Raw genomic sequence first — 17946 nt, 5'->3', positions numbered from 1 at the left:
AGATGACCCTTGTGGTCATTTCCAATTCTATAATTCTATGAAACTGGTTGGGTCCAATGATGGAAGGCAGATAGGATGCAACCACCTGGGAGGCCATGGCTGCTGAAAGAGAAGTATTTTAAAATATACTAAGCTATTTTGGATCTCTTATTCTCAAAAATGGATAACTGCATCAACCTCTATCAAAGATTAAGTATGCAGCATCTATAATTATTGGATCAATATTGTGTTTAAAATATTTATAAGCACATGCAAAAATCCATATTCCAGATATGGTCTGTCACTATCCCTCCTGTGTGTTGTGTGTACTAAACAACTGGGGGGAAAACATTACTCAAAGAAACCAGCAGGGGCTGTCTGAGCTCTATAAAATAACTTCCCACATATACAGAAATTATTTTCACTCATCTTATTTATCTTTGTCAGAAGACATATTCGTTTTTACAATTCTGACTGTCCTTGTTTACACACATTATATGCTCATCAATTGTGATGGGTATTGTAAATTATTGATTGCCGAGACTGACAAATTTCTTGCCCGTCTCACATCAGACAGAATCTTAATTCTCACCTAAATACACTATAAATAGCAATAACACCCCCCCCCCCAAAACCCACATCTTTGTGGGCCTACAACTTTTGCTAACATATTTCTTCCTCTCCTTCTATATGTAGCCCAGGCATCTCCAAACTGCGGCCCTCCAGATGTTTTGGCCTACAACACCCATGATCCCTAGCTAACAGGACCAGTGGTCGGGGAAGATGGGAATTGTAGTTCAAAACATCTGGAGGGCCGAAGTTTGAGGATGCCTGGTGTAGCCTAATGTATCTTCAGAAAATGCAGAAGAATTTTGAAAATTCTGAAAACTGTTTGGTTCTGACAGTGCACAAGCATTCCACTCTGCAACTCTTTTATTTCTATCCTAAATATCTGTGCTTGTGCTATGTACCCACAAAACTAGCATGTCCTGTTTTGTAACACCATGGGTGCTAAATGTACAATGCCAGGTTGTTGCATCATTTTTATCTTAATCTGGAAAGAGCAACTTGGGGGGGGGGTGTCCAGCCATGACCCTTTCTTTATCTCATCATGGTCCTGAGGGCAACCCTCCCAATTAACACCAATGGGTGCAAATATCCAGGTGTGACAGTATCTTTGGAAGGTGATTCCATTAGCAATATGGATGGGAGGAAAGGGGCATAAGAATGCAACATCAAGTCACATGGAGTTTGGGTTGGTATGCTCCATCCTAAAACAGTTCTGCACTGGTTCATCAAGTCGCTGGGTAAGATGAGCTTTTCTCAGACTTTCTCATTTGCAAACCACTTGAAAATTCCTGGGGGTCTCAGTGGACTATTAACAAAACTTTCAAACCAAATAAGGAAGCTCAGTTGCTATCGGGATTGTCCTCACAGGTATGACTAGAGCACACACTGGCAGAATAGTCAAAAGTTGTGCCACTTGTTATAAACTCTGGTTAAGATTGAACCCCCGTAGCACTTTTACAAAACTGTGTGAAACAAGTAGTGAGCTGGCACAGGAAATGATTGCAGTCACATTCATACCATGTCAAGGTTGATTTGTTCTGGACAATATATTCTAGTGATTTCCCAACAGCAATAGCATTGAACTTTTAAATCCATGCCATATGTTTAAAGGAACGGTACCATTATGTGATCTCTGGTGACTTTTAAGAGATCTTTAAGAGAACTTAAGAGAAGGCTCTCAATTCCATGTCAAAGTACCAGATGTACTTATAATCCCAAGCATGTTTACTCAAACGTAAGTCTCAGTGGGTTCAATGGGGCTTTTCTCACACAAGTGTGCATGGGTCCACTTAGGTGGAGACTAAGCCCTACTTGGCACAGTGGAACTTACTTCCAAAGAAACATGCATAGGACTGGGCTGCTGACCTATGCTTATGCCAATCCTTATTTTGCTTACTTTGGGAGGGACAGCCTGCAGAGCGGTGATGTAGTTCTCCAGAGCAACACGGCGACGGTCATTGAGCATGGCTTCAACTCGTGCCATGTGAGTCTCCACTAGCTGCTGTCTCTCATTTGCAGCTTCTTGTTCCAACGATTCCACCTTCTCTTGGAAATGCTGTTGTAGAAGAAACAGAAGTTGTCACAAGACAGTAACAGGAAATTTAAAACCAGCAGATGCCACCCAACTGATTCTAAAATACCCCATTTTTAAAATGACTCGGAATTGCACTGAATAAACTGGGAGCTTCTGGCATTTAGCGTTTCCTGCATTTCTTATTATCGTGTGCTGCCAATCTTTCCCACTCTCTAAAAATCATGGAAATGACATTTCCGCATGATCCAGTGATGTGGCTTAGTTTCCACTTTGACAGCCAACAACATTAAAATTGCTTGAGTGTGCATAATTAAGGAAAGGAAACCCATTCTTCACCAAGCTAATGATAAAAAAGCACGGATATATTTTTCCTTTCCTTTTAAAAAAAAGCAGCTACAGTAGACCCTCCCGGTTTGAACTTAATTCATTCCAGGGTCCGTCCGCAACCTGAAAATTCCGTATCCGGAGGTGCTGCTTCTGAGTGCGTGGTGCACAGAGTGCTTCTGCACATGCACGCACAGCAAAACCTGGAAATATACACTTCCGGGTTTGCCGCATTCACAACCTGAAGTTTATGTATCTGGAGGGATACGTAAGTAGTGGTATGACTGTAATTCTAAAACGAAGGGTTTTTAAAACGAAAAAGGAAGGAAGGAAGCAAAAACAAAGAGGTCCCAATGAACATTCAGTTAGCTGGACATGTCAGGCACTGAGAAGGGCCCCAGGGGTTCACTGAGCCCCTCACAGGCCTGACCTGCCTATGTTGCCACTCACTGCCATCCCATTGCGCAGCTGTTTTAGCAGTGGAGAGTAACAGTACTACTTCTGAATGAGAACTGAGGTGTGTTGCTGTGTTGTGGCAGCAATATATAAAAATAAAACCATGCAGCTACCGGTATGTGTGTGTGACAGAAAGAGAGAGAGAAAGAGAGAGAGAGAGGGAGGGAGTGTTTGGGGTTAAGGCTTGCCCTGATCTTAAATTTGGAACCCAAATACCCAACAGGCACAGAGAGTTTTTTTATGTGCAGTGGTTAAGCTCAGAGTTCTTCACAGCTATACCTCACAGGTGATGAGTACCCTATCATCTTCATCACAGAATTCAAAGAATATGTAAAGCATCCATGTTAAGATCACAAGGAGCCTCTACTCGTCTTTCCTTCAAACTATAAAGGTGTGGCAAATTGCACGGACAGGGCTGCAGCATGACTGAACATGGAAGTCCTGACTCACACATTTTTCAATTTACATGGAGAAGATGTACCCTGTTTCCCCAAAATTAAGCCATACCCATAAAATAAGCCGTAGCAGGATTTCTAAGCATTTGCGCAATATAGGCCATACCCCCCAAAATAAGACGTCGTGATAGGCGCTGTTCTGGAGGGCGCCAAGGAAGAGGTGAGGCTGGACACGTAATAAAAATAAGACATCCCCTGAAAATAAGCCATGGTGCGTCTTCTTGAGGAAAAATATAAGACAGTGTCTTATTTTTGGGGAAACATGGTAGCAGTATTCATATCCTCTATCTCAAAAGGACTGTCAGCTATATTGGTAATGTGTGACCAGGATTTAAGTCACCTAGACTTGTGAAGGCAGATTCCACATTGTGTTGAGGGAGTGATCTCCAAATTCACGGTACAGAACAAGTAACTCTACATTTGCAAACCTCAAGGTACACGCTGGAACTCATTTTTGCTACACATTTATTTTTATTTTGCAATCCTAATTGGCATGGGACATTCCTTTTCTCCTTACCTGGATGACTGCCTTTTTATCAGCCTTTGGCAAATTCTTTGCTTGGTGTTCTGCCTCCTCCCATTCCCTCATGACCTGCCCAGACATAAAATACAAAACAAGCAAATCGTATTATGTTCATATACAGAAGGCGATTTGAGATATTTGGGTGGTTGAAAAAATAAAATTAATCCAACAAAGCTATTTTGGCACCCACAACACTTTTATCAATTTATGATGGCACCTGATTTTTATTTTACAGAAAAAGCAGCATTGTTTTAGAGTTTAAGTTTTTAATTATTAGCTCATGTACCCTCCCAATAATCTTCAAAGGTACCTTAGGCTGAGGGAAAGTGATGAGCCCAGAGCAACAAAACGAAATGTAATGTATATACTGGGTTCTCAAAGACAGGTTTCAACCCTGCTACTCTGTCCACCCCACCAAGCTAACTATGACCAATATGAAAATAGGTCAGGTTTTAAATAGAAAGCTGGAAAACAAATGGGCAAAAATTGAGTTTCCCTTCAATATACCACTTGCTGTGAAGTGTTTTAGTTTTTCTGCAACAATGGCATACGGCTAAGATCAAACTGACAAGCAAAATAGCACACTTCTGAAACTCTTTCCCACAATTAGCACTCTGAATTTTAAGGTCCTTCACAACAGGGCTTTTCTTTTTTTAGGGGGCAGAAACTGAACAGATATATGAATTAGTGAGCAGATTCTATTACATATTATGCTCAGGGATTATGAAACACAGAAGGCAGATGATTTGCGAAACCCTAAATTAAGAGATCAGGTTCTTCATTCCCTAAATATGTTTTACCCCCTTAAAGACCATAGTACCTTGAACATTATTGAATCTATAGCATTAATTTAAATATAAAAAAGTAAGCTTAAAAACAACCAAGGTATAGGGAAAAGAAGACTGAGACTGTGGGTCTGCTGTAGCTCTATGTTTTGTGAATGTATGTTTGTGTGTGTATGTGTGTAGATAAGCAGATAGATGATAGAGATAGATAGATAGGTAGATGTAGATAGTGTTTGTGTGTAGTTTTGGAGGGGAATGGGGAGGTTGCCTGCTTTTTTGCAGTTTTTTATTTATTTAAAGGGGGTACAAATATTTTGCCTGTTCTACTGGAATGGAGGCTCTAAGCGCTGGAATTTTCTTCTTCAGTGAACCCGCTATTTTGTGGTAGCTTTGTTAGTTTTTTAGCTGTGCCTCCAAAATGGGGAAGTCCTGGACTAAGAATCCATGCAGCTACATATTTGGTTTTTGTTAAATTAATTACAGACACTGCGGGTGGGGGTGGATAACTGGGCTCGCAGTGTGTGGTGTTTGCCACAGCCAGCCCAGGCACAACACACACAGCTAAATGTCACTGGTGCGAATGGGTACTTTTAAAACTAAGCCTCATAGCTGTGCACCCCCCATTTTTGTGGTGTGTGTCTGGGCAAGGAAGGGACAAATCCCCCTTCCTTTCCTTGCTGTGAATCTGATAAGAATCATTCCCTTGCGAGAGATGAGCTGAATACTATGAAATTAAGCTATATATTAGAACATATTAGAACTATATTAGAACATATAGTTTGACCTTAATTTTTTCCTTTATCATGAATTATGATATTTGCATTCACACCCACCAGTTTTGCTTGCAAATGGTTTATGTACTGTAGCTTTAAGTATAATTCTTCACACAATAGGCTTTCCCTTTTGTCTTTTTACCCAACCTTCAAATCTAAAGTGCACATGGCTAACACACTCTGTGGAAATTAGCATTCTTGCCAATGTGATAAGACAGTATCTTGCTCGGCTTGAGCAAGTTTTCAACATCTCTCACCCGCTCCTCAAACAGATTATAGGTGAGATTATAAAATAGCAGGTCATGAGGCTGGTCTGAAGAGATGCAAATTGGGAGGCCCAGAGTTCAATCTGGTGCAGGGATGATAAATACTTTGCAGAACTTGAAAAGCATGGTTATCTTTTAAAAAATAAGACACTGGCCCAAGCTGTTATTTTAGCAGGCTATGTTTTTGTCGTCAGTTAAATCTAAATGGTCTATGTACTCTAGCTGGCCAGAAAAATTCATCAGCTTCTGCCAGACACCATCCACATACATCAGTGTAGCAAGAAAGGGAAAAATAAATACATTTTGGGTTTTGGGTTTTGAAGGTCACGGAATTAGAAATTATTATTATTTTTTCAAAAAATCATCTGTGGGGGATAGACAGACCCAACTGATAGAAACAAGAATAAAAATCACTAGATTAACATGCATTCATTGAAGAAGGGCTCCACAAGTACCATGAAGTTGCCCTATAAGTGCTTATAAAGCTATTCTCCTTCATTGAAAATACAAAGCTATCACAGCCATACAGATTTATGATACTTCAAAGACTTGGCTGCTTCATGCCGAGAAAACGACAACTTCTGGGCTGAGATTTAAAGAAGGCAGCCATTTCAAAGTCAAACTGTTCTCAGAATTCAGGACACACAGCATGATATAATGCAGGGGAATGGATGGGGAGAAGAGTCAACATATGCCATCCATTATTATCAAGGCATATTCTAATCACACCAACCCCATTGTACTTCAAAAAGGAGATTTTATCCTGAGTAGGTGTTCTACACAGTGAGTTTTATGATTATCAGCAGTTCTGATATTTCTGAGGGAAAGGGCAAATGGAAAACACCTGCCAGCCATGAGGTAATTCTTTAAAAAAGCAAAACAAAACCCCCAAATGTCTGTACTAGTTATACGAAGAACACTGTAAAACCTAAGCAAGTGTTATGGCATGACTGCCAAGAGATTGGGTATTCTGTCTGCGCCTGGACAGTTGCTACACGGCCAGTCCTGAGAAGAAGGGAGCTATTTGCTTCAGACCACAGAGACAGCTGTCCAGAATGAATTAGAGGGCATTGTTGCATGTTCTCTCTCTCCCCCCCCCCCAACATCCTTTCAGCTCAAAATGTCTCATTGCACTTTGCACAGAACCATTATATAATTCCTACCCACCCACCCAAATTGGTTCTATGAAAAATGCAACTCTACTACGTACCACTTTTCTTTCACTGCATGTCAGTAGCTTGACTGTCAAGAACAAAAAAACTTGTGCAGTAAATTATGCAAGGAGAGGTCTTCTGACCCATTTTAGGGAGGAGAAAGGATATCAAACTCCAATAGGAAGATCAGTTTATAACTCACCTGAGACATTCTTTCACGGTGCTTGGCTTCAAGCCTCTCTTTTGCTTTTTGGAAATGGGAATGCTCATTCTCATCACCAGGTGTCTCCAAGTACTTGTCAACAGCATCAGGAGTGCTGGCAGCTGTGGTGGGAACTATAGATGGGGATTTACAAAAGGAATAAAGAGGCAAAAGGTTCACTTTAAAAGTGAAATATAGATGCATCTGTACACTTCCAATATATGGCAACTATTTAAAGCAACTAGCTACTAGAGGAATATAAAAAGAGGATGGTTCATAAAGAGAAGATTTTGTTTCATGGCAGTGGGGGGGGGGACCCACACAGATAAAAAGATTTTGCCCACATTAGGAATTAAGAAAGCATGCAAAGATTCCACACAAAATATATAAACAATCAGAAGAGGCAAGGATTTTAAAACTAGGTACAGTACTCCTGAGTCATACTGCCTGAAGTCCAGAGGGACCATATTACAACTCTGTTCTACAAAACCCTTTTCTTATACATAACTTCCAACAACACATTTGCATTTTCTGACTGTTCTATATACCTAACCAATTTTATCATTATGTTAGAATTGCTGAGATATACTTTGGTTCTATGTTTTCTATTTTACTGGGAGACAGAAATATTTGATATACTGTATGCAGCTCCACAAATGTCTAACTTCCAGAAAAATGCCACATACTTTTGTTTCTCATTACATGACTGACATTAACAATTCCTAATGGTCAAATGTCAAATTTCACTGCTAATAATTTGGGGTTTGACCAAACTTTCTCTTAGTTTTAAGTGGAATTAGGAACAGCCAAAGCTGCCTTATATGTTTCTCTAGGTCAGTGTTGTCTAACCTGACTTTCAGAGGCTACCTATATTCTCAGGAAAGGTCTTTAACTTTCCCTGCTACCTAGCTCTTTCAACTGGAGTACTAAACCTGAGAGTTTCTGCAGGAAAAAAATATGTTTCCTGACTACCACTACACTACAATAATTTCCCAAAATACAGATAAAAAAATCAAAAGCTTATTTAAACATGAAATTATAATGTGTACACATGCAGATAAGCACTCAAAGCATCTTCCCTGGAATTTTATTTCCCTATATTATTGTTTATCCAAAACTCAACTGTAAAGTGTAAAGCCCTTTTTCAGCATTCTGAACTTTCAAGAACTTATGGAGGAGTAAACTTTCCAAATGTAAGAAATGAACATAAAATGCATTCGACAATCAATTAAAAAAATGCATTTCCAAACTGAAAGATGCTAAATATTTCACATTTCAGTGTTTCTTCAGAAGCTGTTAGATACTTGTATGCGGCACAACGCATATTTGACATTTTTAGAGAACCTCTGAAGGCACAGTACAAACACAAATTAGAAAAGTGTACATTCCTGTAAACAGCCATATTTGAGTACAACTTCACAGTTTTAGTTTCAAAGACAACCAGTACCAAAGATTTAAGGTACAACTACTTGTGCGATGGCTCTCTTTTTTTAGAAAGACTCAAAATTAACTGCAGAAAGTGTCACCCAAATTACCTATCAACAATAGTCAGAAAGGTTCACAGAAACATCTCTCTACTGTCACTATTATAGCTAGGATGAAGACGCAGGTGTTGTATCCCACAACTGTTGACGGAAAGGTTACAAGTTCCCTGTTAGACAAACAGCTAGTCTCAGCATAGAGTCTATGTTAGGAATGGTACCAATACTAATTGAACAAGTGGGACTGCACAAGCTGTAGTTGTGTCCAGCAATGGCAAATTTCTGTATGTCGCACAAAGCAAACCACATCGATTTGAGGCATGTCCAATTTGTACTGCTAATGTTTTCCCACAAGGCAAAAGAACCTGTTTCCGAACTGATTTCTGAGAGATAAATGCATAGCCCTGGCTCACCCCACTGGGGAATGCAGATGGCTTCTTCAAAAGAAAGCTATCACATTTTGCTGACATCCAGACTACAGTACTTTGCACCCGGAAAAAATGTTAAGTCCTCTTCACACACACAAATCAAAAAAGAAAAAAGAAGAAGTTGCAATGAGAAGTGTTTGCACAGCAATCTTAGGCACTCAGCGGTTAGTGATTGCGAAACTCGTGATGCCATGCTTTCCATTTGGCAACCGTGTCATTTTCTGACTTTTAAATTTCAAACTTTTTTTTAATTAATAGAAGCTGGCTGTTCCACTATCATCCCTGAAAATAGAGCACACTGCATGTACAGCTGCACGGGGGGGGGGGGGGGGGGAGGTAGAGGCAGTTGACCCCAGGACACTACTGTATGGTAGTAAGATGGAAGGACTGGTACAGTTCAATACTTGGCTGCTGCCTGGGGCAACTGCTGTTCACTTTAGGCAACATATTGCATAGCTGTGCCAGAGAGCAACGTAGCCCTGACAAGGAAAGAATAAGAGACAAATGAGATGTGTCAGCAGCAGATCAGATCGCTTAACTTTTGTGCTTCCCCATTCACATTTGAGCAGGAGAATAAAAGGGAAGAAGAAGAAGAAGAAGAAGAAGAAGAAGAAGAAGAAGAAGAAGAAGAAGAAGAAGAAGAAGAAGAAGAAGAAGAAGAAGGGCTTGCTCTCCTACTCCCACAAATGTCTTTCTTCCGTATAAACTTGCTTCCAGCACCAAAGACTGTCTGAATAGAAATGTTCCAGTGACTATGGGATGTGGGGCTGGAGGGTTGGATGGAAGGCAGTTTAGCACAGGGATGGGAAGCAGGTGACCCTCCATATGTTATTTGTCTACAACTACCATCATCCCTGACTGACAGTTGGGGCTAATAGCAGTTAGAGCACCAACACCACCCTACACTACTGTCTCAGAATAAACATATATTTCACACCACCAGCAACTGGTTCACATAGTTGTCCTTTACAGGGTGAATCTGGTTTGATACCCAATAAATTTATTCTGTCCTTCAGCCTAGGGATTAGGAACCTGTGGCCCTCTAGATGTCGATGGATTACAACTTTCTTCTCCCCTGACTGCTGACTGAGGTTGATGGGAGTCCAAAGCACATGGAAGTTCATGGGTTCTCCACTCCCAATTTAGCATCCCTAAAATTATCAGCTAAAGCAGGCACAAGCAACCTTTGGCCCTCCAGATGTTTTGGACTACATTTCCCATAATCTCTGACCACTGGTCCTGTTAGCTAGGGATCATGGGAGTTGTAGGACAAAACATCTGGAGGGCCAAAGGTTGCCTATGCCTGAGCTACAGGCAAACTGAAAATTGGATTGGACAATGTGTGTCCTGAGGCATGCACGCCCCACACCAACTATTCACAGAGCACAGGATGTGCACATCTGCATTATGCCCTTCAGAAGTAGGGCTAGATCAGGCATCCCCAAACTTCGGCCCTCCAGATGTTTTGGACTACAATTCCCATCATCCCTGACTACTGGTCCTCTTAGCTAGGGATCATGGGAGTTGTAGGCCAAAACATCTGGAGGGCCGCAGTTTGGGGATGCCTGGGCTAGATGAACAAGCTCACCTAGAGTCAAACCAACAGAGCAGTTGAACTGCAAGAACAGGGAAGCCCTGAAGTTCAGCAGCCTCACACAATAGCATTTCTTTCAAAGCTTTCGCTCCCTGTCTGTTTTCTTAGCTTACACGCCAGCATTAATTTTGCATCCTACTTAGCACCAAGATTCTAAGGAAGCTCTAATTTGGGACATATGCTAGAGTTTTAATACAGATAAAAGGTAAAGGTAAAGGGACTCCTGACCATTAGGTCCAGTCGTGACTGACTCTGGGGTTGCGGCGCTCATCTCGCTCTATAGGCCGAGGGAGCCGGCGTACAGCTTCCATGTCATGATGCCAGCATGACAAAGCCGCTTCTGGCGAACCAGAGCAGCGCAAGGAAACGCCATTTACCTTCCCGCTTGTGCGGTCCCTATTTATCTACTTGCACTTTGACGTGCTTTCGAACTGCTAGGTTGGCAGGAGCTGGGACCGAGCAACGGGAGCTCACCCCATCGGCAGGGATTCGAACTGCCGACCTTCTGATCAGCAAGCCCTAGACTCTGTGGTTTAACCCACAGCACCACCTGCAAGCACATTAAATACATAACGTCTTCTTATTGCATGATGTTGATTGTAGTTGGGGGGTGGGAAGCTACGTTATATAAAACTTAAGAGGTTGCTTCAACATCAATTCTGTGAATACATTCCTAACACAACACAATACATTCTTGCTGTAAAAATAAGCATGTTTATGCCCTATGTAAAAGCCAGAAGAAGCCAAACAAACAAATGTATGTTACTTTTCTCCACCTCCTTTTTTAAAAAACTGGATTAAATTGCTAGTTTAACCTCAGATTAGCTCATATGTCTGTCTCGCTTTTTGACTTTACCTCGCTTTCCATTTTAAGGTGATGGAACAGTATTTTAATGCAGAGAAGTCCAGCGTGATTTTATTCTCAACCTAGCTAGTTGTAAATTGGCTTGACTGAGTACTTTTTGTCACCTGCATCCAGGGATCAATATCAACTCACACACCACGGGGCAATTTCAAACTGACATGCACTTGAATCATTGCAGCAAAAGGATTTACTACTGTGTGGATTAATTACAGCTCCTCGTTCTGCCACTGCCATGGCACTAGTCCACTGCAGAAATGTGCAGACTACAATTAAATGCTGTAGTATGAGGCTTAACCTTCAAGCCTCTCAATGAAAGATATTTTAGCACAACTAAATGCTAGTTTAACTACCGGTACTAAAGTTGAAGAGTCCATTTTCAACAGATAAACAATACTCAAAGTGTTATTTGATTGTATTTGTCAAAATAACACTGATATACTGTATAATCATTACTGTTTGCTTGTTACAATTTTTTTCCTGGGAAACAAAAGTAGGGATGGTATATTTCAAAGACAATCCTGTGATCTTGAACTCTGAACCTAGGTTTTCAAAATTCATGTCTCTTATTCTTTTCTTCCCTGTTCTCTTAAAACTATGTGTATGAACCAAAACAGTTAACTACTACTACTACTTATTATTATTACTGCTGAAACTTCATAAAATAAAATGTTTAAAGCTTTTAGCCTCTGTAGTACTTCTGGGTAAGGAGAACACACTCGTAAGCAAACTGTTGAAGAGGGTAATTACTCTATAAAACAATGCATCTGCAATTTCAAAAGAAACTGTTATACAAACCTAATATTTCCAAGCAAGAATAATGTCTAGACTATTCCACTATCAGCTATAAAATGGTTAATGCCAACAAATTTTAAGATATTGCTAAACCACTCAACTCACTAATGAGACTGGCAAAATCCCCCAAAAATTGTGTTTCATTTTCTGGCAGCTTGAGGAAAACATCCGAGCACTAGAGATAAGGAACATTTTCTTTTAAATAGTTTCTTGATTTCTCTGGAGCTGGATGGTGCCAATAAAACAACAAAAACTGGCTTGGTTGGATTCTCGGAGGAACAAAACTAAAGCAGAATGCAAACCTGGTTTTGCTGAAAATTAACTGCAGGGAGAGAATCAGGTAGTTGCCTGTGAAATCACTAGCCAGGATACACCTTGATTTTGCCAAGAAGCTGTGTCAGTTCCTCACTCCAGCACTACACAAGAGGTGATGTGTTCAATGCTCTTATGTTGATTGCCAGTTCTTACAGACAGCAGATGTATTTGGGACATTGTTAGAATGAAGGGAATAAGCTGCAGTTCCATGCTGCTCTCCCCCTCTTCAAAAGATTTTAATTCAGTTTTTGATTAACCAACATTTAGCATGAGGTCCAAAACTTACAAACAGTGGTTTAACTTAACTATGGTTTCTTGAAGCAAGCCATCTTCATAACAATTGTTTAAAGCTGTCTTGTTTTAAACAAAGACAAGAAGAACTACGGTTTGTTGGGTTTGGACAAAATTGACTACAGTTCATCAAAAATAGAAGTGAAGGCTTCTGAACTCCTGCTTGTGGACATGCTGGAGGAGAAGGTGTGAGCCTGAGTCCTACTGTGACTTGTTTCCTTCACTATAAACAATGGTTTACTATGATGTGCAAATGCAATTCGACAAGGGCAGCACTGAGATGGAGGAGAAGGAACCTGGCAAGCAGGGCCAAGACAGAAAGCAGAAAGACGGGGAGAGGGGCTGGCTGAAGTTGGTGGGGCAGTGCCCCATTCACCCTGATGGACCCGCCTCCAGCGGAGAGCCCCTAATCCAGACTTCCTCAACCTCGGCACTCCAGATGTTTTGAGACTACAATTCCCATCATCCTTGACCACTGGTCCTGCTAGCTAGGGATCATGGAAGTTGTAGGCCAAAAACATCTGGAGACCCGAGGTTGAGGAAGCCTGCTCTAATCTGATATAGTCTGCCCACTTGAGAGTGAAATGAAATTTAACAATTAAAAATAGCAGCTGTGCTATAAATCATTGTTCCACAGTATAAATACATGGGCTAGGATCCAACAGAGTAAGTTCTGTGAGACTAAAGTGTGTGTGTGTAGATTTTGCTTTTCTAAAACAGCAGCAACTCTGGACCGCACAGCAATCCAGGCAAGTCATAAACATTGGGATTACAGGTTTTAAAGGCAAATACTTGAGTGTGTGTAAGCCCCATTATTGGCATCCAGCCATGTTCTGGGTTAACCCAACAACCCCTTTCATAATTGCAACGTTATTAAAACACACACAAAACAACAATGTATTACCCATACAATTAATCACACTTAAAGACTGCACAGCATGCGTTTCTTTTTAAGATATCTTTAATTATGCTGTGCTTTAATAGTTGTGGGTGGGTGGGAAATCCACCCTGAAATATATTATTGAGAGTTCCTCAACTCTTAAATTCTACTGGAGAGGTGGGGGAGAAACTAAAGGTTAAGTGGATTCTATGTATGTATGTATGTATGTATGCATGCATGCATGCATGCATGCATGCAAGGTAATATTTAAAGTAAGTTCACTGTTATCCACCCAGGTCTGACATTATCTCATTTGTTTGCTAAAATAAACCTTGCTTAGCATTTCTATTGCCTGATGGCTAGCTAATTTCAACAAGACTAGAGAGAGATAAATAAAATAAAAATTATGAAAAAGTTATATTGCTTGTGTTACATCCTGCTTTTCTTTATATAAACTAAATGCATAAAGGTAATAAAATAAACACTGCATAGTAAATACAATTCAAATGACTAGAATCAATTTCAAACAATAAAATCAAGGGGGAGGGAGATAGTCCTCAGGAAAATTGGGATACAAAACTTTTATCTATATTAAAAGATCAGCAAAATAAAAAGGTTCTAGCCACTCACCAGAAGCTTAAAAGACAGGGGGTCAATCAAAAATTTCAAGGAAGTTCTACAACATGGGTGCCACATTAGAAAAGGGGCTGTCTTACACCCCAACCAATTATGCTTCTGAAAGTGGTGAGATGCACTGTGGGGTCTCTAGTGTTGAGCACAGTAGGTCAAGATTGCATGAGGGGTGGTTTTCCTTCAGACATCATTTCATTCTGATATAACATTTATGATGTATGATGGTATGTTCTTGATTAAATGGTTACTATCTTGCTCAGGAACATTTGAAACACTGTGCTGAAAAAGCATCTGAGGTGAAAAACTGTCTGAAACTGTATTGGTTTCTAGGCCTTCTTCTTCCCAAGGGAGAAGGAAGTACATTGAGCTGACAAGGAAGCAACTGAAGGTTCTTTAGTGAGTTGGAAACCAAGAATTCAGTCTGTCATACACTGGCTCCAGTAAATGGACCTTTGAGATTCAGGGCAAATTCACATTTGCAAAAACATTTATTGGTGCAGCCGGTCTTGAATGTTACCAGTTCATACTGCAGATTTGATGACTGATGAATGTTTGAATTACCTCTCTAGTTTCTGCTCAGATTTGACCCAATAGTGCAACTATAACTCATTTTTTTAATTAAAACTGGTTTGGTTGAATTTAATTTGATGTGCTTCAAGACAGTCAACCTGAGGGGGCAACTTATCAGGCTTTTCTTTGTCAAAGAAGGCATGAAGTAGTGTGACATGTTTTAGTATAAAAGTGAGAAGCCTTAACCTTTAAAGTTATCTCAGATGAAAATGAGGTGAAATATCCCTTGCTAGATAGAAGACAAGAGAGAAAGAGAAGCAGCCTATATTTCATGTTCAGAAGAAAAGGCTGGAATTATATCATATGTTTATAAAATTCGATTTGCTTTCTCTCTTCATGTCCCCTCACCCATGGGAATTCTATCAGGCAGAGCTGAGACAACAGAACGGTTACTTCAAAGCTATTACCTTATTTGGTTCAGACCACAGTTCAGTTTTTCGGCTTTTAAAACTATAAAAACTGTCCATTTTTAATCAATCTCCCTACAATAGTATATGACATCTGCTGTGTAGCTACGTCAAATATACTATTTCTCAAATGTACGTTTTTGTTTGTTTTAATCTTGTACAAATTTGCTGTTGGGTTTTTTGCTTTTGTCTCATACAGATGTTTTTAAAAATATATCCTAGGACCTTTGGTTTACATCTTTGGACAGATCTTTGCCAGGGCCACCATAATGATCAATATTAGAACAATTTGAGACCTCTGCTAGAAATTGAGGTGGGGGGAAGGATGGTGTCAATAGAAGATTGTGTTGAAAAATGGGACATACAACTTTCCAAAGAATAAAGCAGTCCAGATGATCTGAAAAGTTACCACAAATAGTCCAACAAAGTACAATATAGCTAATGAATCCTTAGTGTTTTTACAAACCAAAGACTTACCACAGTTTAGGGTTTGGGCAACATACTAAACTATGGGTAATCAAAAGAAGTAGTGGAAGTTTCCAACCTCTTCCTTGTCACTGTATTGAAAAAGAGGCAAGGGAGAATTCCATGAAACAGAGGCCTGTTCCTAGTGTTTATTGTGATTTCCAAACACAAATTGTTTGCTAGCTACCCAATGTACAAAAGAACAAAAACAATGTACACACATGTGTGAAACAGACTCTTTCCTTATCACCACCGGGGTGGGGGGAGATATGTTTTATAAAAGGAAAAGGAAAGATATAAGCAAACTAAGAAACTTTTTCCACTGGAACCATTTTGTTGTTGTTTAGAATGTGAACTTATGCATCCTGCCATTTTGATGCATGCCTAGCGTTTCCCCAAAAGAGGACAGCGAACAAAATAAAACAATCAAAGGCAGCTTTACAGGCTTGTGGGCTGTTTCTGTTTTAACCACACATTGTACGTGCATGAGAACAAAGGCACAGACACACACGAGCAAATGCATTTCTACAGCAAGCCCTACAACAGAGACTCTCATTCCAAGTGCTTCATTTCCCTGCTTCCATTACCTTGTGCCTATAACAAGTCACAGATGGGAAAACAAAAGTTGCCAATTGTCAAGCTTGAATAGAAAGAGAGAGACACACGCACTAATGGCTAAACACACTCTACAAGATGTGAGCAATTAAGAGAAGCTGACAGAGGGATGTATGGTTAGTGGTGGTGCAGGCCCACTCCCAGGGGAATTAAGCAGCAGAGCCAAAGTGGCACGAGATAGAAAAGAGAGAGAGAGAGACTGCCACAGGCTGGAGAGGTCCACTTACTGACGCTGCCACAGACTGCCATGCAGTATTCCTCAGTGTCAAAGTTGTTTCGGTTTCCACCACATCCGCCGTAAAAGAATGGTGCACACTTTCCTTCAGTCACATCAAAGTACCAGCGGGAGATCATTGAGCGGCAAGGACCAGTCTCAGCTTGTTCAGAGCACACCTCTAATTATAGGAGATGTGGAGGAACTATATTTAGCGTGAAAGTGGAATTGTCAATGCTCTTCTACATACCTTCATTCGTAGTTATAGACATAGCCCTAGGAGACCAGGAATTACCCTAGGAAGAGGTTAATCTACTAGGTGTCTCTCTACATGTTTGTTACATCTTTCAAAAACCAACTGCTTTTAGTCCCACAATTTAAATCGGATTCAAGTGAAGACCTATTGGTTCTTGTCTCAGTGGAGTGCTGAAAGCTCATCAGGGAGGACCTGAACTGTACACTATTCACTTTGGAAATGCTCGTGCATTGCCACATTATAAAATCACCCCTCAGAAGACAAAATTGAAGTACAGTGAAAGCTATTTCTTCCTGTGAAAGGACTGATACACCTATGAAGGCCGGACAGCTGAAGTTACTCCCAATATAATCCCATTCTCAATACCGACCCTTAAAACAAGAGGTATCCAATTTTGTATGCTTCTGTGTATGACAGGGGGCCATGTCCTAATGGAACACATCACACACCTACAAGCTTAAATAGATTTTGTTATTTGGGTTAGCTACTGTATCTGCCTCTGAACTAAAAATGTAAAAAATAAAAATAAAAATCTTTATGCTCATCTTAGAATCCCATTATGCATCAGTGTACATATCTGTAGCCCTTTACCAATAATGTTCCAAACAGGAAATATATATATACATATACATATACATATATATACAGATACACATACTCCTTTGTAAATCTGCAGAACATTAAATGGCTGAACATACAATGGCAGTTCTTCAGTTGTCTTTCCTTTCCCCTTTCCTCATGGAAGAAGAGTTTGCCATCATCTTTAGCCTGAACATTTTTAGGAGCATAATTTTGTTATTATTCTATCCTATCACTGCATGTTTCTAGGTCAAAACCAATCTGCTAGCCAGTATGTCTTTCAAATCACTTAAACTGTAAATAGTAAGCCAAATTTCCCTTCCCACTTCCAAATGGTTGCTGAGACTTTCGATGCACTTTTCACCTAGGATATTTATCTTACCCCATACAAAATGCATTTGATCTTACATTTTTTCAAAATTACAAACATCTTATCACTATAAGCAAAGTCCTCCCACATTCCTCCAGTACTCTGAAAATTATCTTGGCAAGTCTCCTCACATCAACTGGGACCACGGTGAAGGGCTACTGTGCCTGGTA

The 17946-nt window shown here is 40.2% G+C and overlaps 1 protein-coding gene across 4 annotated transcripts in view; it reads right to left on the bottom strand.

Moving 5' to 3' along the window:
- The window catches only part of APP (amyloid beta precursor protein), a 137479-nt gene that overhangs the window by 32370 nt on the left and 87163 nt on the right, over positions 1–17946 (bottom strand). For 2 of the 4 annotated variants that reach the window (XM_035114849.3, XM_035114850.3), the window contains exons 7-10: positions 16585–16752; positions 7022–7155; positions 3836–3910; positions 1946–2104 (exon numbers count right to left, since the gene is read on the bottom strand). In XM_035114849.3, the coding sequence (XP_034970740.1) occupies positions 1946–2104; positions 3836–3910; positions 7022–7155; positions 16585–16752 (536 nt within the window). The remainder of the gene's footprint in view (positions 1–1945; positions 2105–3835; positions 3911–7021; positions 7156–16584; positions 16753–17946) is intronic. The other 2 variants (XM_035114851.3, XM_035114852.3) reach the window with 1 other exon arrangement.

The sequence above is a fragment of the Zootoca vivipara genome, chromosome 4, assembly GCF_965207765.1.
Source record: "Zootoca vivipara chromosome 4, rZooViv2.hap1.1, whole genome shotgun sequence".
In the NCBI taxonomy this organism is placed as follows: domain Eukaryota; kingdom Metazoa; phylum Chordata; class Lepidosauria; order Squamata; family Lacertidae; genus Zootoca; species Zootoca vivipara.
This window is presented reverse-complemented; position numbering and strand designations above follow the sequence as displayed.